This window comes from Musa acuminata, chromosome BXJ1-10 (assembly GCF_036884655.1).
Source record: "Musa acuminata AAA Group cultivar baxijiao chromosome BXJ1-10, Cavendish_Baxijiao_AAA, whole genome shotgun sequence".
NCBI classification, from domain to species: Eukaryota; Viridiplantae; Streptophyta; class Magnoliopsida; order Zingiberales; family Musaceae; genus Musa; species Musa acuminata.
In genome coordinates, this window is record NC_088336.1 from 29,840,743 (window position 1) to 29,863,289 (window position 22,547).

Consider the following 22,547-nt stretch of genomic DNA (forward strand, 5'->3'; position numbering starts at 1 on the left):
GGACGCAAACAACGCGCCGTGGCCATTGAACTCCAAAGCTGGGCAATGCGTTGACCAAACCTGTGAGAGAGAGAGAGAGAGATGAGCGAGAGCCCGCGGGAGGATTAGATTAAGAGGAGAAGAATACGTATACCTGCTTTGTGATTGGAGGTAGGCATGTGGGCCAAGTAAATGACACGTGTAGGGAAACCACAAACAGTGCGGCGGTAAACGCAGTTGACTTTACGCCTGCGATCTCTCCTTGTGTCTACATTGCCGACCTGATTCATCGATATGCTTATCTCCATCCGTTTCGTTTGCGGCGATTCCTCTGCTGTCGGGCAACCGCGTCCCCCGAGAAGAGAAGGCTCTAGGAAATGGCGATGCGCATGCCGTCGCCATCCTTCTCCCTCATATATCCCCACACTGCTACCACCGAATCCAATTCCAGCAGCAGTTATCAGAAGCATTAATCCGAACAGTTGAGCAACGCCGAGCTGATCCCGTTTCTCTGTTTTTGTCTTGTGCTTCTCCCTTCAATTCTTGTGTCCTGCTACATGGGAGTTCCGAGGGTGCTCGCGGATCTCCGGACCCGAATGGGCAGCATCGACCCGGAGCGACCTGTCGTCGGGATCCTCGCGTTTGAGGCCGCGGCTGCTATGTCGCGTCTCGTCTCCCTCTATCGCTCCCTTGCCGATGACGAGGTCCGCCGACTCCGGACGGATATGCGCTCCCAGGGCGTGGCCTACCTGACCTCCAGGGACCAGCCCTTCCTCCTCCGCCTCGCCTGTGCCGAGCTGGTTGCTGAGCTCGATAAGGCCGCCTCTGTTGTCTCCCGCCTCGGCGCCAAGTGCTGCGACGCCCTTCTCTCGGGCTTCGACCGGTTCTACGCAGACCTCAAGGCCGGCGGGGTCTACTCTGCCCCTACCGGCGGCCGCGTCGCTGACTTGGAGAGGGTCGGGCTTGGCTCCACCGCGAAGGGGGTCGAAAAGCGGGTCAAGAGGATGGAGAGGTACGTGGCGACGACCTCCCGGCTGCACGCGGAGATGGAGGCGTTGAACGAGCTGGAGGCGTCCGAGCGGCGGATGGAGCAGCAGTGGCGGCGGCACAGCGGCCCGATCCCGACGCAGAAGCCCGGCGTCCCCTCCGCCGTCCAGCTCGATCTCCGTTCGCAGCGCCACAAGGTCCGGCGGCTCAAGGAGGAGTCCCTCTGGAACAAGACCTTCGACAAGGTCGTGAAGCTCATGGTCCGCGCCGTGATCACCGTTTTCGCCAGGATCTGCGCCGTCTTCGGCCCCTGCGTCCTAGGCTTGCCTCCGCTACCCAACAGAAACCGTCGGACTCTGTTGCTCCGCGGCGGCAACCCACATAACCCCAGCAAGCACTCCTCGGGGCCGCTCGACCGGCCGCTGGCGATGGCCGTCCCCATCCTGAGGAATTCAGCTCCCATATTCGTAGCCAAGGGATCGCTCAAAAAGCCGTTCGAGAGTCTGAGCAGCCTGTTGGAAGCAGGCCCGACCACCGTCGGGGGGTCGGGATTGCCGTTGCGGTACGCCAACGTAATCGTCCTAGCCGAGAAGCTACTGGCGATGAGGTCAGTCGACAGCCACGAAGCCGAAGACGAGGAGGAGGAGGCGACGAGGGCGGAGTTGTATCAGATGATGCCGTCGGCGATGCAGGGTGCGGTAAGGGCCAAGCTGAGGGAGTGCTGGAGGAGGGAGGGCGGGACGGTGGACGGGTCGCTGGCGGAGGGGTGGAACGAGGCGGTCAGGAGGATCCTGACCTGGCTAGGGCCGGTGGGGCACGACACGCTGCGGTGGCAGGAAGAGCGCCAGATGGAGCGGCAGCAACGGTTCGACCCCCGGCCGAGGGCGCTGCTAATGCAGACCCTGCACTTCTCGGACAGGGAGAAGACGGAGGCGGCCATCGTGGAGGTGCTCGTCGGGCTGAGCTGCATGTGCTGGTACGAGGAAAGAAGACGCCACTCGCTCAGATTCTAAGTTGCAGGAAGGCCGATTCCAGGCACAGACCTCCTCTGGATTGAAGAAGGTTAATGGTTTGCTAATTCGTGGCCGCCATGGGGAATTCGTAAAGACAATTCTGCTCGACACAGGAGTGTTTGCTAATTCCTCCGGAGATCTCTTATACTATGTTGGTTTGTGAGTACCATTCATTCATTCATGCATCTTCTTCTCCGAGGGATGGAATCATGGCATCTCTGTTCTTTCTTGGACTGTCATGGGTTGGTATGGTCTTTGCAGATAGCAAACCAGAGACCTTGATTTCTTTTCGTCCTGCTCTCTTATGATGAGCTGCATGCCAACGTCGCTTGTTGGAGCAGTATATGTGTTTGACTTTGGTGCCAAGTCGTTGTCAGTTTACGTAAAGCTATCGAGTTGGTCAAGCCATCTAAGATTCGATGAATCCAATAAGATTTTAGGTGGTGGGGGCTGTCTTCATGTCGTGCAAAAACGATAAGAGCTTTTCCCAGTGTTCATGTCTTTTAGGACCTCTGTTGTTAGCTTAACTTTGTAACGTTAATTATGATCAATTAACATAAGTTTATTGTACTTGTTTGAAGATTATAGTAAGACAACACAAAGAACTATAATGTCACCAATCCCAGCGTTGGAATGCATCCATTCATCTACACCCACCCACGTAGAGCAATGCGGACGGATGGCACCACCGTCTGCCGTCCACGGATGCCACTTCAACCTCGTCAAAGGGAGTTGCGCCGTCTACCAAGCTAGCTATTGCACGTTGCGCACCATGGAGCACTGGAACTCGAAGAGAGGGACCAGAGACGCGGGTTCCGCGGCCGCCACGGCCAGAGCCGGGTGACGCCATCCCTCCGGCGGAGATGGCGGGGAAGTCGTCTCCATGCCCACGTCCCCACCGGCGCCATCGACGCCTTCGCCCTCCTCCCCTCGGGAGCCTGTTTCCTGAACGTCCCACAGCGGCGGAGACGGCACAAGCGGGGACAGCAAGGGGATCGGAGCGGAAGTAGCGGCGTTCTCCGGCGACGCAAGGGCGTCCTTCATCTTGGCGTCGAGCTGTAGCGATCCCGGTGCCTGCCTCTGGAGCCGGCTCGGGGGCTTCTCGGCTTCCTTGCCGTTCTTCCCGTCTCCTCGTCTTGGGATCTTGATCTCCATGGCGTTCGGGGTGCGGAGACGGAGATGTGGAGAGGAGATTATATGATCGCAGCTGGGGTGGAGGTGGTCACCGTCACCCGGATGTGGAGGCTGTGGATGCGGGGAAGGAGATGCCAACTTGAGGCGTCGATAGGGAGGCTGACAGAGTGGACATAACCGTCCTCATACAATTTAGCAAAGATCATGTTGAGATCCAAACCAACATGACTATTTCTTTGGTCCGAGAATAGAGGAGGCATTTCATTTCAATCAATGATCACTTTTTAATTTCTTGGAATCTTAATCATGTCATTACCAAAGCAGCAAAATGCAATTTTTATTTGAGGAACAAAGCCTTATACATCGATCCTACAGTTGTTGAAGGTCAAACTGGCGCACGGCAGGGGGCATTTGGGACATCATCGACGGCAACTATCCCTGCACTCGCCCTCGGTAGGAAAGCACGCAGAACCCGGCGCGAACCTGCAGCAGAAGCATTGGTCGCCATTGTCGCAAGTCGTGGGGTAGCAAGCTGCGAACTTGCTTCCATATTCGATGCTCTCAGGGCCGGCGTTGGACGATTTCTCCGGCAGCGTCGGCACGTCCCGGCCTGTTAGAAACGAGAAGGGAACAAAACGAAGTTACATGCCATAGCTTCGAAGAGATTCAGGCTTCCTTCTCAGAATCTTAAAGAGGGAGGGAGGAAAACAGTAGTGGTTGGCAAAGAGTTTCTTACAGTGGTCAAGAGGCAGGAGAGTGCCGAGAAGGACGAGCACCAAAACCGCGCACCCAGCTTTCATGTTCGCTCCAACGCTTTGGATGGAGGCCATGAGAATGAGAATTCATGGAGGATTTAAGCTTCTGGACACGAAACCAGTGATGATTCCAGCAGTAGATTGGAAAAGATATGCTGTGATATACTGAATGATGCACTGACGAGTGCAACAGGGAAGAAGACCTTGAGAATTCAATCTCTCTTTTTTCTATGTGCCCCACGAATTCTACTGAATGAAATAAATTGTATCGAATAATTGGTGGACGCTTGGAAATATCTGATTTGTCTGTCTCACTGTACGGATAAATTTTTAAATAAAATATTTGATGTAATGCTTATGTATGTTCATGTCTTTTGATATATTCATGTTTTGCACAACATGTAGAGGGACAGTCGAAGACTTAGTAGTCTCAATTTAGTTAGGTTTGATGATCGTTTTAGGTTTGTAAATAAAGATGGTGTCATGTGAACATTTGTGAGAGATTTTTGATCTGTAGTGGACCATTTTGGCCATTTGTTGTGCAACTGTTCAGAGCTTGTAAAGTATGTTTGTAATTTACATTGTCTATAAAGTGTTTTCTGAAATATTTACTTGTGGCTCCCGAGTGAGGCGCTTTCTTTAACCCGTTTTCTCTTTTGTAGGTCCTCAGAGAACATGGGAGGTTTCGGGGAAGTTGACATTTGCGTACGGACACGTAAGGGTACCGCACGACTTAGGCAAAACCAGCTAAGTCCGTGACAGATGGTATCAGAGCCGGACAAGAACTCATAGAAACACTTGGCATGCAAACGTGGGGGACCTAGCGAAGCTGCGTTAAAGGCAGTCAGCACACGCGCGACCGATTGGGAGAAAACGGGCATGGAGATGTTGGGAAAAGGAGTCGCTCGGAGGAGTGAGCATTTGAGTTTAACATTCAGATGAATGACCAACCCTTAACGCAAGAGGCACCACGAGAACAAACAAACTTGGAAGAATGCGAAGCGCACAAAGGTTGGGATAGCTGAGTTTGAGCTACAGCTCAACGTTGACAACTATACTTAATGGTGCTCAAGGCAAGTGAGGCGCTTGGTAAAGGATGAGACCATGCAAGGTGAAATGAGTTGCTGGGCGACCAAAAGAGTTATGCAAAGCTCACAGAGGTGGAGGGGAATTGCTAACTCGAAGAATTCGGTACTCATGCACGGGCTTGTATGCGGATGATGGAATATTCGTGGCCATCCCAAGGTGACCGAAACTCGGCGCTATGGAGCATTGAAACTATCTCTTCGGCATATGAAGGATACGTCCGTAGGAGGCTGAAGTGTGTAGCGAGTTCAGCATGTTGCTAGGCCTTGAGTGGTGCAGTGGGGGTTATATTAATGTGGAGTCACAATTTAGCAAAGTGCGTTTGCAGGAGGCAGAACAATGCGTAATTTGTTTAGCAAATCGAAGTAGTCCAAGGGGATGGTGGTCTCTGAAATGAAGAGAGATGTTGCTCCAACGGGATAGATATCCAGGAGGGATAAGTCCCGACTCTCCAGAGGGAGAATCATGTGCAACATACCGCATATATTGAGGAGAAGTCCTCAAAAACAATAACTCCATGAAGCTCAATGGACCAAGCGAGCGGCGAGGAGTCATCGCATGATCTCACTTGAGAGAATGCATTGGTGGATGCATTGTGAGATCAAGTGGGGGAGTGACCCAAAGAAACACAAATGAAGGTACACTTGGAGTCGATATGAAGATTAGACTCAAGGGAGGGCTGACCCATGGAATGGTGGGCGCGAGGGCCATCATCAAGTCAATGCAAAAACGAGGAGCAAAGCAACTTGGGTATACCTTTGTGAAGTACCCAAGCCGCATAAAATGAGCCAGCATAGAAGATGGAACATGGAGCGGAGGCACAGAGCTTTCCTTGGACATAGGTCAAGGACATGAACTCTTGCAGAGGCAAGAGTAGGATCATGTTATTCCATGGGTTATTCATTCTAATGGAGCAGACTCATCTTGTATGGTGCCAAAGACGAAGGGAGATTCTGGGCACATGCACCTTATCTCGAAGAAGCATTTGATGGAGGAACTAAGGCGACTCAACTTGCGATCATAGTTGGGTTCAGAAGGCCTTGGCACGGGGCAAGAGGACGTAGAGGCGGGTACTCTTGAAGAATATGCCACAGTGTTGTCATTCAAGTTGCCATGAAGGAAGCGGTGCGCAGCGGAGATTGTGTTGGTAGGGGCAGAGGCCCAGGATCCAGACAATGGTGCACCACTTTCAGCGAAGTCCATGGACTTCGGGAGCTACTAGGCGACGGACTGTCCTAGAGCGGTGCTTCATTTAGGTATGACTCAAGAGCGGGTGGATGAATGTTGATTGCCAAAGGAGTGAACAAAATCGAAGGTGGAAGAGACCTTGCGATGTGTTGGTAGAGGCCACACATGGAGGGATCACAATTCGAGTTCATCCCACAAGGATCAGAATACAATGGAGATGTCATCAGGAGGCGACATGGTGCAGCGGATCATGGTGGAATAGTTCGTGGCAATGTAATATACACGACATAGTCCTGTGAGGGACTAGATCAAACGGAGGTATGATCGGGAGTTATTGGAAGCTTCACTTCAGTGAACAACACGACGGTAAGAAGGGCTATGAATTCAAGGAGTGAAGGCCTTGGTACCGCAGAGGCGGGTCTTCCGTGCATGCATCAAATTTTGCATCAGACGAAAGCCTTGGTCATCAACATATAAGGGCTATGTTCCACCAAGGGAAAAGTTCGAATGCAAGTACCAGTGAGTCTCATAGGAGGGACTTGATCATGCAGATGTATGATCGAAGCAGTTGGAGAGTTGAACTGCTCTAGAGCCCATATTCGTTTAAGGGAGCCCAGCAAGTCAGAGGACAAGGTCGAGTAAGTGAACGTTGCTACCAAGGAAGCCAATGAGAACAGAATCGATGTAAACCCTACAACGTGATGGTAGAGGCCATGCATGAGAGTTGCAGTATGTCTTTCTATCGACCAAAGAGAGTTGTTTGGAGAACACAGAGGTGTTGAAGCAGGGGGTCGAAAGGGGCGAGGAAGCGACAACGAGTCCAGAGGGACTTAGCTATCCAAAATCAAGCATCAGTTAGAATGAAGGTGGACTCGAAGGAGTGCCACAGAGACATATCTACTGATCATGAAGAAAAGGGATGTAGATGCGAGGCGACGGATAGTAGGGCCATGGGCATGGCAGTGCCATGGTACCGTAAAGGCGGGACTTCTGTGAAAGTCATTGATCCCTTGCTCTCATAGAGGGAGAGTGTTTGGTCGTCAAAGGGGCCGAGGAGGTGGAGCATGTAGAGGCAAACTCCAAGTACCAAGACAAAGCTGAAGGGCAGAGGCCAAGGAACTTCGTAAGATTGGTGCCAATGAGCTTCTAATCAAGATAGTCGAAAGTGAAGGACTTTGGGTAATGCAAGAGTGCACGACCAAGGAACGAAACAAGCAGTTCGTAGTGCTGGACTTTTGCTACTCAGTAGAGTATGCGACAGGGTTGATGGAGAAGACGGTACAATTCTAGAGGCGACCAAATCTATTAGAGAATTACTCCAAGTTGGGGTGAAAACTCGGCATTCCAGAAGTTCGATGGCATTGAGAAGATGAATCATAGTAACTAACTCAATGCAAGGAGTGCAAACACTTCGAGTGCTTCAGAAGTATGAGCAAAGAGCGGGTGAAGGCTAGTAACCAGCTCGATGCATGGAGTACAACCCTTGAGGAGGTTGGCGAAGTCAAGTAATCATTACCTTCTCAACTCTCAAGAGAATGGGCGAAACCGAGTACCCCAATTCTCTTATCTATCCAGTAGAGGAGCTCTGCATATGTTCAAAGACCCTTCAAAGATAATGGAAGACAATAGTTGTCAAATCCTCACCAATAGTGATTAGTGCTACTGAGAGTAGATTATCAACTTCATTTCCCAATAGAATGTCAATCGAAAACAGAAGTGATGCGAACCTACTTGGAAGTGACAACTAAGTGAAATAAGAGCCAATGGGCAAATTATGGAGGAAGGACCCAAAAACATCAAAAGTTTGTGAGGCGATGCTCGTTAAAGCTCCAACAAGCATCCACCCAATATAAGTAGCATGAGGCATTTGAGAGACTGACGCAAAGTAAAGATGGTCTTTTCCTTTATTTGAAGGATCCGTAGGAACCAACAGGGATCAACACAACTCAGCCAACCCCACACAAGAGTCAGAGTCATTGGCGAGTTGAAGCAGCATAGCAGATCAAAAGTTCGACTACTCAACAACAATAGCGGAGAGCAGCAGGGAGCCAAGAGGCACGTTGCAGTTGGAGCAGAAGATTGAAAACCTAGTAAATACAAGAAGTTGTAGTGTCGACAAAGGCTTTGACAAGGACATCGAAGGAATGGGTGGAGGAGAATGTCACGGACAAACATCTAAACAAGATGTTTGATGTAACGCTTATGTATGTCCGTGTCTTTTGGTATGTTCATGCTTTGCACAACATGTAGAGGGACAACCAAAGGCTTAATAGTCCAAATTTAGTTAGGTTTGGTGGCCGCTTTAGGCTTATAAATAAAGGTTGTGTCATATGGACACTTGTGAGAGATTTTCGATCTGTAGTGGACCAATTTGACCCTTTGTTGTGCAACTGTTCAGAGCTTGTAAAGTCTGTTTGTAATTTGCATTATCTATGAAGTGTTTCCTGGAATGTTTGCTTGTGGCTCCCGAGTGAGACGCTTTCTCTAACCCGTTTTCTCTTTTATAGGTCCTAAGGGACCATGAGAGGTTTCGGGGAGACTGACCCTTGCGAACGAACACGCAAAGGTGCTGCACGACTTAAGCAAAATCATCTAAATCCGTGACACCACATAAGTGGAAAGACTAAATCCGTAAGCACCCAAAAGAACTGTTCCAGGTAGGTCACCATAGATGGCAAGCCAATCAATAATGTGTTTGAATAAATACATGTAAAAATGAGGGTACATAGGATTAACACTCCATTTAGTAGAGAGAGGAGTGATATTAGTTGGAACAAAATGTGACACCAAAATCATCTCGGTGAGCAAAGCTGTCATCGATGTTTCCCTCCCCACTGATCATACAAGCACAACCTTCTACTTTGTTATTTAGTTGGAACCATGATTTAGGTGATGGGAAAATGTGTTAGAGAAACTCGAATCGGCCTTGCCAAAACATAACAGACGATTAAGGAAAGAAACATGACTAGAAGTACAAGAGAACAGAGACTAGGAAGCAATGACACTACTCCCTCCTGCCGATTAAAACTGGCCCTTCCACCACCTCAGTTGGGATTCTGTTGCTCTTGGTTGGAACTCAAACTTGAACCTACCGGGCCGGGGCCCAGCAGCAGCGGCTTCGCTTGCTTCTTATCTTCAGCTGAATTTGAGCCCCCTTTTTGTAGTTGTTTCGATGCTGCCCAAGCACGTAATGGTGGCTCAAAAATTTTGCCCGCGACATCAGGCGGAGGCTGGGGCGCCTCCTCACCCGGAAGCACCATCAGACCCTTCTCTCGGAGGGAGGATGGCTCATTGTAACATGTGCTCCAGAGGGAATCGACTAGTTGCCTCTCCTCCCTAGCAGCTCCAAGATCTTCGGCTGACATTGAGCTGATATTCTCGATACGGTTCTCAAGGATTTGTTTCAGCTTATCTTCTTCGGCTAGCACGGTGCTGCTTCCAGATGTCCGGTCCCGTGCAAGCTCCAGAAGGCCACCTAGAGCGGCTTCTCGCACATTCGAGTCATCACTGGAGACCAGATGCACCATGAGCCGTGGAAGCCCAAGTTCTGTAACAATATTGCAATCCAAATTGTTCTCCTTAAGCAGGTACTGAATCAAGTTAAGTGCCTTCCTGGACGATGATGGGAAAAAAAAAACTGATTAGAAGGGTGATGACATGAAGAATATGACATCTGCTCTCATACGCACTGAAAAAGCATTAACTCGATTATAGCAAAGTCAGGCTAGCAACCATCACTAAACCCTCGCAAACCAAGATAAAAAATGTCAAACACTTAACGATAGCCAAGGGAACAGTGCTCTAGCGGGGAAAAAAAAAAGAGGGGAAATGGAAAACCAAAACCTTTGAAATCTAACATTGTCCGAACCCAATGCATCTCTGAGCCCAGCATAACCATTTGCTAGACGAAATGCAGCAATTCCAGCCTTGTTGTTTCGAATCAGAGCTGCATCATTAGGCACCAAAAAGAACAAGAAACAAAAGAATCATTTCAGACTATCAAGTTAGCATATGCAGAGAAAAATCAGTCCACATTTTGTTGTGTGGATTAGACAACATGGATAATAATAGATACATACATGATATAGCACCAAGAGCTTTTGTGCGAACAGCTAAATCAGGATCCAATGTAAAATTTGACATGAGAGGCTCAAGACCACTGGCTTCCATCACAAGTTGCTGACTGCGGGGATTGTTCTGCACAATGGTAGTTACAACATCTGCAGCCTTTGCTCGAATACCAGAATCAGAGTTTTTAAGGTAACCAAGCAGAGGGACTAAACCACCAATTGAGTGCAAATCTAGTGCATTAAGACAAAATAAATGATGTCATTCACAAAAAAGTTAAGGGCTTAAATTTCTAACTAAAAATATCAAGGCAGAGATTAATTCTCATAATCAGCTGATAAAAAAGTTATAGTCAGAAAAACTAATCTCTTGTGACAAGGGCACATGGATAGCATAAAGCATGAAGCAAAGCATGAGAAACAAACCATGAAACTATGATGTGATATGGTCAAAAGAAGATACGAGTATAGCTAACAAAATCTGAACTTTCCTTTAATCATGATCAAGTGCTTTGTACAGACTGTGTTCAAGGAGCACATGGTCAAATAGGCTCCTGACGAACCAAAGGTCCCGATCTAATATGAGCCCCTCTAAAAGCAGAGATAACAAGTTCAAGAAAACCAAGAGTGTTACCACAAATATCAAGCCAATCAGAAGATCTGTTGGCTTCACGAGAAAAATGATAGACTACCATTCGGTGTCACTGTTTAAGCTTTCACAGGATACAAATTTCAAAACAAGACAAACAAGGCTCAGCATTTAAAACATTGTCTCTCATCAACATGGTTTCTGACCTCAAACGTAGCATTTTCCAGTAAAAAAAAATAGATAAAAAGCAGTTTGCACTATATCCACAAGAAGTCATATCTAAGAACTCAGAAGAGAGTTTAATTAAATGTCATAACCACCTCAATTACAAAGCTTTATGCATCTATAAATGCAGAGGATAACAGAGGCAATAGAAAAGAGACACAAGTACGAAAAAAAAACTTTGGGATACATCATCCTCTGTGACCCTTTACATGTTATCTACATCAGATAGCAGATTGTAAGGCTGTTCAGAGTAATACGAAAAACACTTAAATCCATGGCTGTGGTTATCATATAAGACAGCCACATAACAGGGACTCTTTCTGAAGTGCCACAAAAGACAACACAGTTGGCACATATATTTCAACTAGGAAAACATGCAAAAGCATATCATCAATGAATAAGGAAAAAAAACATAATAAACATCTTATAGTGCCCAAAGTTTATATTCCTTATGAACAGAACTGACTGATTAGAGGTTACTTAAAATCAGGATTGAAAGCAGCTGAGATGCCTGTGATTTGACATAGATATAGTTGAATGAACAGGTTTCATGACTTTGACAACCATGACATTGAGAACATTAGAAGCCAGACCATTATACAGTTCGGCTGTACATGAAGCATGAATCCACATACTACGAAGTGTAATTGTAACACGAGATAAATGAATTTATTCAACCGGTGTTGTGTTAAACAACTTCCAAAAGAAAGCAAGTACAAAATCATTTACACTTACCATTTGCCATATCAATAGACTCGACATGCTCTTGAAGCTCATCCAACATTTCTGCAAGATACAAATAATCTTGTGAGTGATGAATATGAAAAAGACAATATGCCAGTGAGAAAAGTAGACCGGATAATTTTATCATTTTGCCTTACAATTTATACCAGAAATAAATATACGTACACATATAGACACAGAACTGAAATAGCAAAAAACAATTCAGCATTTTAAGATTTAACAGATAATAGCTATAGAATGATTAGAGGATCATTCAACAACAAGAAACATGATGTACCAACTATTTGGGCTCAGCTGACCAAAAGATCAATATTCATTAAAAAAAACAAGTTGGTCATTATAGCTGTGGAACCGACAATGATGGTCTGGTTGTCCTTGATACAAATTTTACCCTTGATAATAAAAAAAAATTGACATTTCAAGCTTGTCTCTATCAGCAGGAACAAGAATCTTTGACAATCTCTACAAAGAGCTCGACTCAGAATTTTAAGGTGCTAATATATGGTAAAATTTCTTTTATCTAAAAGAAAATGTCAATTCTTTTATAATCAATTGTTTATCTCTTACCTATTTAATCTTAACAAATGTAGATAGAGGCCATCCAGACATTAAGTGTTCTAATAGTTACCAATGAAAAAAATTGAAAAAAAAGAAGAAAAGAGTTAACCTTAAGTTGACTCGTCTAATAGAAGACTCAAGAGCCAAGTTCCAAAAATATCAACATATTTGTAAAAATAAATCAGCCATGATTTAAGGGTCTTTCTAAGCATTATTGCAAGAAGATCAATTCACAACTAGGTAGTGAAAACAACCAAATTACCATTTAAAGAAATCATCTATAAATTTAAGTTCCCCTATAACTTAAATCCAGTTATATTTATACCTAGTGTATTTTCAGGATCCCTAATCAAGATGAAAACAATCAATTTAAGAGAAGTTCTAACCCAGCACTTAACAAAGTTTCTATGCATTTCAAATCTCTCATGATGGTTTGGATATAGATGGAAAATCAATAACCTTCATACACAATAATATAGGTGATTGTTTTAAGTAGCCACTGCAAACACAAATGTCTAGCTGCTAAATCCTGAAATCAAATGATGAACTGGTTTCAATTGGAATATTTAGATCGAGACAACTGGTGTCGCTTCAAATGCACATGAGAAGAGTTGTCTAGTTTTTGAAGTTATGTCCGTGAAGGCTTTGTCTAACGATAAGTTACTCCAAGGCATTACCTACGATATCCTCCGGCTTGACTCCCTGTGCCTCCAAAACATCCTCCGGGGTTTTCATGACAGAAGTAATCTCCTTCATTCGCTTAACCACGTCGACGGTCTGCGCTTGCATCGCTTCCATGAACCACTTCTTATCCTCCTCGCTAACCAACCAATAAACAAACCAGAATCAAGAACAGCGACCACGCACGTGAATCGACATCTTCGCCAGATCATGCAGGAGAAGCTCTTCTAAAGCCATCAAAACCCCTAGGGAAAGGGGACGGCCGATACAGGGCAAAGGGATCGGTCGGTGTAATAATACCTCAAGTTTCGAGGAGGGCGAGTCCCATCGGCATGGGCGAGGCTCCACTTGAGCAATCCATCCCACTTCAAGCCGTCGCCCGCCATAGTCCTTCTGACGCTCGAAAATTGGAAGAGGCCGACTGCGATCAATATCCTTCCTTCTCCTCCACCCCCGCCCCCAATTTTATGGTCACGACTAGGCCTTCTAGAAGTCACGGGAAGGATGTAGAGATAGTGCAGAGTAGGGCTCGCAATTAGGGCCGGTGGTTCGACCCAATCAATTGCCCAAGCGGAACCCATCATTCGAGGATTTGGACTTCAATTTCTCGGCCCATACTCGACTTGGGCTTCGAGATGGATTGGATTTATTTTGACTTTGGATAGTAACGTTGACCATTGCAAGATTGAGTATCATATGTGCAATTTAATGAAATACTTATAAAAATATTAAATAATATTCCTTTTTTTGGGGTAGAAATTCACATCTACAATTTCTGTTGCTTTTTACCTGATTTAATTGGCATTTTGCTCATTACTCTTCTCTCTCTCTCTCTCTCTCTCTCTCTCTCTCTCTCTCACACACACACACACACACACACAATTACCAGTAAAATTAGATGTTTCCAAGGGGGAGATGTATGGAGTGGAGTAACATCAGATATCAATGTCACAAGCAGTCGATTGCTCCCTAAGCTGGCATTCCACCTTCTGTCCTGCTCATTGGGAGCACAGATTGATCCAGAAAAGGAGATATGTGTTATCCCATGACGTAAAAGAAAGCATACTTATGTTCTGCTGCTCTTTACACATGGCTGCTGATCTTTCTCTGGCCAATTCCGATGGAGCAAATGGACGATGGAGAAGATGACAAGCTCACACTCGAGAAAAAGATCTCCAGCGTAAAAAAGTTGGTCTCTCGCACCGGTGGGTCCAAAGTTGCTGCCGCAGCAAGCAAAAGCAGAGGATAAGGAACAGGGCTAAGTGGATGTGTGAGTCAACAGGGAGCACTGCGGCGCAGGCTCACGTGCAGTCAACCATCCTTGGCCTGAGTTCTGAGGGAGGGAGGAAGGAGAAAAAGATACTGCCAGAGTTCAAAGTCGAGGACCGTTTCCTACTGCTACTGGCACAGAGAAAGCCTCTTGTCTTTTCCCAGCATCTTCCGGGAACTGATGGCTGCTTTTAGTCAACTCCAGTGCTCCTTCCAGGAACTGGTGTTTGCTCTTTTTTCCTTTTGTTTCACCTTGGAGCATGGATTTATCTTATGTATTTTTGTCTGAATTATATGAAATTTTCTTGGTTTTCGGAGCATGTTTGATATAGCATTGTTGATCTTTGCTTCTTCCCTTTGGCTCGTGGACTGGAAGGAAGTCCTCAGGGCGGCGGTGACCGACGGAACTTTCAACGCGGCACCGAGTTCTGTTGACCAGTAAATACTTTTAATACCCGAACGAAACACACCCATCCTTTACCTTTTCGTTGGTTGGAGAGAGTTGAAGGTGGCATCGTGGGACCGCGTGGATGGGTGAGTGCCCCCGACTTTTCTTTGACCGAGAGGCGTGTTGACGGCGTCAGTGGCACGCCCAATACGAATACGCGACGTAAGAGGGGATGGGTGACTCCGGTAACGTGAGGAAAAGTCCAAAACCTGCCGTCATCATCACGCGGTTCCGCCATTGAAGCTTGGTCACCGATAATAAGAACCACCCACTTCTACACCGATCCCTTCCTCGCCAGATCCCACTCTTCCTGCTCTCCTCGGTCCGCTCCGTCTCCACCCGATTCTGGGATTTCGCCTCCGCGTCGAAGGATTTGATCGCGAGCGGATGGAGGAATTTGGTCGGTTTTACGTTTGATTTTGGGAATTTTTGAGGGGTTTGGGTTGGAGGTGGGATTTGAATCGTTTGATTCATTCAAAAGATCGTGTTTTTCGGGGTCTTTGTTCTGGGATTTTTTGAGGGATTGGTGGGGTTTTTGTGGGTGTTCTTGGTCGGTTTCGGTGCCTTCTTCCATGGCGACGGCGTCGTCGTACTGGTGCTACCGGTGTAGCCGCTCCGTCCGGGTGTGGCCTCAGGACGCCATCGTCTGCCCCGACTGCGACGGTGGCTTTCTTGAGGAGATCAGCAGTCCTCCTCCCCGCCTCCACCCGGCCGCCGAGCCCCGACGCCGCCGGGTGCCCTCCACCGACGCTCACGCGCTCGGCAGCGGCTGGTCCGCCGCGGCCGCCCGCACCCGCCAGTCATCCGAACTCAGGTTTGGCCGCAACCGCCGGTCCCCCTCTGGCGACCGCTCTCCCTTTAATCCGGTCATCGTCCTCCGCGGCCAGCCCGACGGTGGCGCCCGTGAGGCGGATCGAGCCACCACCAACAGCTTCGAGCTTTTCTACGACGACGGCACCGGATCCGGCCTCCGCCCCTTGCCTGAAAGCATCTCGGATTTCCTAATGGGCTCAGGCTTCGACCGCCTACTCGAGCAGCTCGCCCAGATCGAGCTCAACGGCATCGGTCAGGGAAGGGGGTGCGAGCATCCGCCTGCGTCGAAGGCATCCGTCGAGTCAATGCCCACCATAGAGATCGTCGACGACCACATAAGGAAAGACTGCCATTGCGCCATCTGCATGGATCCGTTCGAACTTGGGATCGAGGCCCGGGAGATGCCTTGCAAGCACATCTATCATCAAGACTGCATCTTGCCGTGGCTTTCGCTACGGAATTCATGTCCTGTTTGCCGCCACGAGATGCCAACTGATGTGCAAGGACGGGGTGTGGCGGTGGCAGAAGGCGAAGAGCAGGCTGCTGCCGCCAGGAACGAGGAGGAGGCGGTGGGGTTGACGATATGGAGGCTTCCGGGTGGAGGTTTTGCAGTGGGGAGGTTCTCAGGGGGGAGAAGAGCAGGGGAACGAGAGTTTCCAGTGGTTTACACCGAGATGGACGGTGGATTCAACAACCGTGGAGCACCAAGAAGGATCTCGTGGACTTCAACAGGCAGTGGTAGGAGGAGGGAGAGCGGAGGAATTGGTCAAACCATTCGCAATTTCTTCTCATTATTCAGGCTGTCACGGTCGGCTTCCTCTTCCTCACAGCCGAGCTCAGATTCTCATCCTGCATTTTCTCACAGGGATGAAAGAGGTTCATTTTTCAGAAGGCGTTCGCAAAGTCGAGGCAGCAATTGGGATGGAAATGCCAATGTGATTTCTCGATGACGGTATACAAAAGTCGAAAGTTGGTGATTTTGCCTTTATGTTTTCGGTGTAAATATATGATATCCCCAAGCATTGTAGCATTGTCTGATCTATATCTCCATAAATTTCTTGCCCGAAAGAATCAATTAGATCTTTCGTGATGGAATATAGATGCTCTTATCATTTAGATTTTCTCCAAATTGTATCGGTTTTCGAGAATGGGATTTGAATACATCCCCTCTCGGAGCAGTGAAAATTACGTCAATTTGAGAATATGAGACTTGCTTCAAGATTAATGATAAACATACCTCCAAATTTGATGTGATTCCTTAATCCTCCACTTTTTTGCCGAAAACCTGTAGATTGAGTCGATTGTAGAGCATGGGGATCAAACACCATGTCGCAGCCAAGCATGTTTTTGGGATGCTTTCCTGATTATATCATGTTGATATCATTTTGATTACGAAATATGTTGTAGATTTGAAGAATCCTTGCATGTTATGCTACAGTGTCATGGTTCTAAATTAAGCTGTTCCTTTTAATACCCACATTTGATCATGTTAGTATACATTCTTGCTTTCTTCATCATAGTTAAAGTTTAAGATTTTGTTCCACAACTCTTAAAAGTATATTCTATTTGAAATGGTCTTTCTTGCCTTGGGATGATTAACCTGCCAACTTTCTTGAATGGATAAGTTTTTCAAGGTACCATTGTAGTCTTTCTGGTCTAATTATCTTGAGAGAGAGTGATAGATGGTAGTCGGCCTTGTTGAGATGTACCGGATTATAGTCTGGCTTCTTCTTGATCATTGAGGGGATTGATTTGTTCGGTTCCTCCCAAGCTTTATCTTCTATTCCTACTTCGGGCTAAATAGTTGGCATGAATCACTGTATGCAGTAATGATGAATCATTGTTATCAGCCAAAGCACTTCTTTGTAGAACAAGTTTAGATTCTAAAGTGAAGTAGTTTGTGAGGCTTGTGTTCTGCAGAGAAGATTTTGAGAGTTTTCTTGTTCTCCTTAGTAAACTTTGGTTTGATTCAGTTGCTCGAAAGACCACCAATTAGCCATAAACATTGTTGGCCTGTTTAAGGAGAAATTGTTTTGCAAGCTTCAGATCCTGTGTGATCTCTTCCTACATGCTAACTACTGATACAAAAACATTGCCTGCACTTCTTCCACAGCTGGTGGCAACCTTGCAACTTGATTTCTTCTTTGTACTGTGAGAATTGTTTTATCAGCCATTCTTTTGACAGTATTGATCTTGGCTGACATGCCACTCTCTGTCTTGCTGTCAATGTTCAGGTGAGAAGAAGTTTGATACAAGACATGATTAGCATCCATTATATTACAGATAAGTGGCAGTTCTTTTGGCAGGAACAGTTGACCATGAAAAATCACCTGTTGGCAGCAGAAGAGAACAAGTTTAGTGACATGGAGAGATTTGAGCTGCAGAATCAACACCAACAGTGATGGAAGATACCATGGGGATCTTCTTCACATAAGATTGAAGCTGGTCCAAGAATGTCATTTCAGTGTGAAGGCTTAAACAAAATATGTGATCTTGGGAAATCTGGTTTGTTAAACAAGCTAGTCCAAGTCAATACTTTGTGGTCAGCAGAACATGAGAACCTGTTATCCCACCAGTTAATGGAATTAAAGGAAGATGCACCTGGTCATTTTGTTGCCAATTTCTTTTCCTCATCTTTGAATTGTCCACCACATGGTCAAACAATTTAGTGCATCTCTCTCCAACATCACCTGTGGAGAGTGGGTGAGGGTCTTTAACTATACTTTCAGCACACATTTCCATCCCTACAGAGTTAGATGATGGTGTGTGTATGTATATATGTATGTATGTATGATGTAAGTTAGATGATGGTGTGTGTATGTATATATGTATGTATGTATGATGTAAGATAAACATTTAGATGGAGAATGGTAGTGTAAGAAAGAACTCAAAGAAACAATATAATATGAAAATAATGTTGTTATTTCACATTAAAACAAAAGGTGAGAAAATAACATTAGGAAACATAGGAATCTGAAAATAATGTTTAGATGCAAAACAAAGACTTGGAGCAAAAAGGCATTAGTGTTAAGGACATATCTTCTGAAGCTAATTTATATTAGCAAGCCCTCAAATAAAAAGAAAATTAATAATATTATTCATAAACTTTGTCCACAAATCTTAGGAACACCAAAGCTTGAACTCGGATGCAAAATGATCATCCAAGAGTGGTGATACACTTCCTTGTCATCACATCAACATGTGGATAGTTCCAAACTTCAACCGAACAAAAAAAGCATGCCCTTCTCATCTGTTGATTCCCTGTTTTACAAATGGTCCAGTCCAATATGAGTTGCTGCCATTACCATGGAGCTCACATTCAATGCCAAACAAGTAGGGATAAGATCAATGTCACTAAACAATGCAGGAGGAGGACCTCAAACCCAAAATAAATGGAGGGTGGTTGATACAGACAGTTGCTCATGCATGCTTTGGACAAGGAAGGACTCACCAAAAAGAATACACATAGTAGTCTTGTAGATAGTTATCACCAGATCACTGCAATTTGGACTTAATGGTTACTCAATTTGACTGTTGATTTCTCATTATTCAAACAAAACAATAGTAAGCATATTCTTTGCTGTAGCCTGCAAACCAGAAGACATCACCCTCAAATTTTGTTATCAGCAGCACCTTGCATCGATCCCCAATCAGAATTTTTGAGTAGTCCATCACAATCCATAATTTCAGTGGCTTGTTGACATATCAGACTTTCGAGATGGATTGTCCATCGCAATCCATAATTTCAGTGACTTCTTTGCCAATAATGCCGATCTCTTGAATGTCTTGACCGGGTTGCATCTGGAAGTCTGGCCCGAATACCTGCATCATCAAGCCATGAAGTAGGAGATCAGCCACATGTCAATATTTCAGATGCATGAAGGAACCTGAATACAGGTAGAACGATGTACCTCATCAGGACTTGGTTGAGATAAATCAGATCCAATTGCTTGAATATAGAAAAGCAAGGTATCCCCCTAAGCATGCATGTGCAACTCTATGCAAATGTCCAAAAGGTAATACTAAGCTCCTTTAGGCTTCCATGCAGATATCGCATAAACGATCCTTCCCTTCCATCCCTGAATCAGCCATCCACCATCTTCATCGATGACAAAATCCTTGTGGTAGCAACCTTTCACCTTATCTTTTGCTTTCTTCATGATGTCTGGGTTCGGCCGAAGCTGCACAAACCCAGCCCTGAGATTCCTGACCTGCCACTGCTTGTAAGTCTCGGGTCTCTCAACCCTTTCTGGGCCCTCACATGCTATGACATTAAGAGCCTCCCTTCCAAAAAGATCCCTCTCGATCAATGACCTTTGTTCGTCGTCACGGGGCACATTCATATCGAGCATGTCAAACAAAGCTGAGAAGTGGAACAGAGCCTCTCGGAAGCGTGTTATAAAGAAGGGGGCACTGTATGATCCATTCACGACTGCATGGATAAAAGCATCTGGGTTCATCTTCCTTATCGTGTTGAGGACCCTATTCCTCGGGCTATCCACAACAACAGTCTCATCAATGAGATTCCTGAAGCGGTACAAGCAGTTGACAACCACAACCTCATCCTTAGCAATGTGAAGATCCTCAACCCGAATGGTCTCCCATTTAGAGGCTATGGCCTGATACTCAAAGGGAACATTAAAACTTTTTGCATAATCTGCAAGCCTTCTCCCTGTCTCTTCAATTCGTTCTGTTGGACGGAAACCTGGCTGAGGCACATCAATACCAGTTATTCGCAGTTTTGGGGGGCCACCATCCCTAGAGGCAAGGCGCTGTATAAGGCATGGCCATTGAAACCCAAAATAAATGCCAAAATCAATTATGTGCACCTTTGATGCCTTGTCTGCCAGATTAAGGATTGTCTGGTTGGAGAAAAAATGTGAAATTCTCTTGAAAGGGCATGCTGCGAGATACAAATGATAAGCCTTCAATACATCGGTTGCAGTGGTCCTTTTGGCCACAAGAGCATGATAGATCTGACTTCCCGTGCCAGCCAAACGAGCCTCCAAACCATCTGCAAAGCAATGTGCCAACCTCTGAGACCCATCTCCGTGAGGGGAAGAGTGCTGTCTAATCTGCTTCAGTAGTTCATTAGCAGTTCGCCTGTCATCAGCTGCCACTGCTTGAGCACACAGGATGAGAAGAGTCCTAAGATCCACCACCTCCTTCTTTGTTTGCTTCTTTCCTCGTGCCTTGCCACCACTTGAGCCTTTTGTTTGACCATTCTGTGAATTTCTGCTCGCTTCATTCTGCATTGCTTCTCGTAGATCAGACATTTTCTTGGAGCATTTATCTCCCTGACAAAGCAATACCATGTCAAACATTTCGGACCTAACCTCCTCCTGAGAGGAAACAGCTGACTGTTTGTTGCTCCTTCCCTCTGCTAAATCCAAGTCCTCACTGTTTAAATTCTTTCTAACCTTAGATCCGCTTGATGAAAATTCTTTCTCCTCCCCCTCTGCCTTGATACTGAAAGTACTACCTTCTCTTTTGGGTACTCGAGCTGATGAAACATCATTAGACTCTAAGTTGATTACCAACTTATCATTGATCGGAAGAAATTTGCGTGCTTCTTCGACTCCTCTTTTGAAATGCCAGGCCGGCACGCTTCCAAAAAATAAATTAGGAGATATGGACACATTATTAAAAGGCTCCTCAATACTGCTGCTGACGCTATTTGAGGAGCTTGAAGGAGTCTGAGGTGAATAATCAACAGACCCTGCATGAGCAAGAGAGTGTTGGTTATCTGATGAATCACTATTGTCCACAACCACGCTGCTGCTGCTGCTGCTGCTGCCGCCGCTGCTAGTGGTACCACTGCTGTAGAGATTCATATACTGATTGCTGCTTCTCTCATATGGGCTCTCCGAACTTTGGTAAATGTTGATCGGCGGTGGCCGATCAGGGGACGGTGGGTACTTCTGGCCAAGGATGTCATAGAAAGGCTTCTCTGCAGCTCGAAGGGCCGACTCTTCCTTGTATGTACTAATTTTCTCATCAATATCCTCCTCCATGAGCATTCGGCTTATGTAGCTAAGGGCCATGTCCGAGTAGAAGATATCACTATCTTCTGGACTATCTCCCTCGACACTTTTGCCAATTGTAGAGACGGGATATCTGCTTTGGGTTGTCCGGGAGCACATTTGCGGCAAGCCCACATAATTACTACGGCGTCCAGGGGGCTGTGATTCTCCTAACCCAAGAGCCCCGAAATTGTGTTGATTAGAATAAAGATCATCATAACGCAATCCCCTCATCATGCCGGGCAGGTTGTTATGGGGGCCAGAATCCATAACCATTGAACGGTGTATCTCCTACAAAACGTAATTCTAGACCGAGATCAACCCTAAGCACTCGCAAATTATTAATCGTTCCTACAGCTTGACAACCACACAGATACAAGAGAAAAAAAAAAAAAAAAAAAAAAAAAAAACCTAATTTTTCATCATGTGGGATGCCAAAAACTAAAGCTTGGCGAAATGCTGGGGAACCCAAACACCGGATAGCCACCGCTATCTAAGCTCTAAAAAAATTAGCAGCTACCACAATTTAATTTCGCAGGGAGAGATCCTGAGACTAGTCAACATCTGCAGTCGTACTAGTCAGATCAGCGCACTGATCACCAGAAAAAGATCGATCAAAAACAACGCATTCAAAGAACAGGCGAATCGAGTGAGACAGAGAAGAAACTAGAAGCGTGAGTTCATTTCTTGCGGCATCAAAAGCCACCACGGACCCCAAGAAGGTAAGTTTACGATCAAGGAAAGCGTGAGACCAGATCGAACAAAGGTTGGCGGGCCCAAATCCGGCAGGAAATCACGAGGAGGAGGGAGGAGGAGGAAAGGCTTACCTTATCGAAACCCTAGTTCGGAGCGGAAGCGAAGGAAAATGAGAGGAGGAGAGAGACGGAAAGAGAGGCCGCGCTCATGACGAACAGTGCGAAGGCCATGCCTTGGCTCTTTGGTCCAACCCCCCTTCCTTGTCGTCTGAGATATGGATTTATTGCTTACC

The 22,547-nt window shown here is 46.2% G+C and overlaps 4 protein-coding genes across 5 annotated transcripts; 2 read left to right on the top strand and 2 right to left on the bottom strand.

The window, feature by feature from the left end:
• Nucleotides 1-327: 327 nt before the first annotated feature.
• On the top strand, nt 328-2,549 carry LOC135596089 (protein PSK SIMULATOR 1-like). Its single transcript, XM_065087812.1, has one exon. It carries the CDS (start codon nt 537-539, stop codon nt 1,977-1,979), a length of 1,443 nt encoding a protein of 480 aa, XP_064943884.1. The 5' UTR covers nt 328-536; the 3' UTR covers nt 1,980-2,549.
• Nucleotides 2,550-8,814: 6,265 nt separating this feature from the next.
• LOC103968975 (uncharacterized) lies at nt 8,815-13,473 on the bottom strand. Its single transcript, XM_009382356.3, has 6 exons — nt 13,307-13,473; nt 13,003-13,145; nt 11,759-11,809; nt 10,222-10,443; nt 9,986-10,088; nt 8,815-9,754 (listed from the first exon to the last, which is right to left on the bottom strand). Exons 1-6 carry the CDS (start codon nt 13,390-13,392, stop codon nt 9,187-9,189), a joined length of 1,173 nt encoding a protein of 390 aa, XP_009380631.2. The 5' UTR covers nt 13,393-13,473; the 3' UTR covers nt 8,815-9,186.
• A 1,527-nt stretch (nt 13,474-15,000) lies between these two features.
• LOC103968977 (probable E3 ubiquitin-protein ligase RHC2A) lies at nt 15,001-18,156 on the top strand. The gene is made up of 2 exons (XM_009382357.3): nt 15,001-16,488; nt 17,771-18,156. The coding sequence occupies exon 1, from the start codon at nt 15,296-15,298 to the stop codon at nt 16,484-16,486; it is 1,191 nt and encodes a 396-aa protein (XP_009380632.2). The 5' UTR covers nt 15,001-15,295; the 3' UTR covers nt 16,487-16,488; nt 17,771-18,156.
• Nucleotides 18,157-18,610: 454 nt separating this feature from the next.
• LOC103968978 (scarecrow-like protein 9) lies at nt 18,611-22,547 on the bottom strand. Of its 2 annotated transcripts, none has more exons than XM_018819575.2 (3): nt 22,387-22,547; nt 19,448-21,865; nt 18,611-19,358 (listed from the first exon to the last, which is right to left on the bottom strand). In XM_018819575.2, the coding sequence occupies exon 2, from the start codon at nt 21,833-21,835 to the stop codon at nt 19,559-19,561; it is 2,277 nt and encodes a 758-aa protein (XP_018675120.2). In that variant the 5' UTR covers nt 21,836-21,865; nt 22,387-22,547; the 3' UTR covers nt 18,611-19,358; nt 19,448-19,558. The 2 variants fall into 2 exon arrangements, with proteins under 2 accessions (XP_018675120.2, XP_009380633.2); XM_009382358.3 differs by having other exon boundaries at nt 19,448-21,850; nt 22,387-22,546.

Excerpts from the sequence above, each read along its gene's own strand:
- LOC135596089 (XM_065087812.1), top strand. The coding sequence starts at position 537 with ATGGGAGTTCCGAGGGTGCTCGCGGATCTCCGGACCCGAATGGGCAGC.
- LOC103968975 (XM_009382356.3), bottom strand. The coding sequence starts at position 13,392 with ATGGCGGGCGACGGCTTGAAGTGGGATGGATTGCTCAAGTGGAGCCTC. Across the intron at positions 10,444-11,758 it reads GTCTATTGATATGGCAAATG|ATTTGCACTCAATTGGTGGT; the intron begins GTAAGTGTAAAT and ends TTAATGCACTAG. Across the intron at positions 9,755-9,985 it reads GACAATGTTAGATTTCAAAG|GAAGGCACTTAACTTGATTC; the intron begins GTTTTGGTTTTC and ends ATCATCGTCCAG.
- LOC103968977 (XM_009382357.3), top strand. The coding sequence starts at position 15,296 with ATGGCGACGGCGTCGTCGTACTGGTGCTACCGGTGTAGCCGCTCCGTC.
- LOC103968978 (XM_018819575.2), bottom strand. The coding sequence starts at position 21,835 with ATGGTTATGGATTCTGGCCCCCATAACAACCTGCCCGGCATGATGAGG.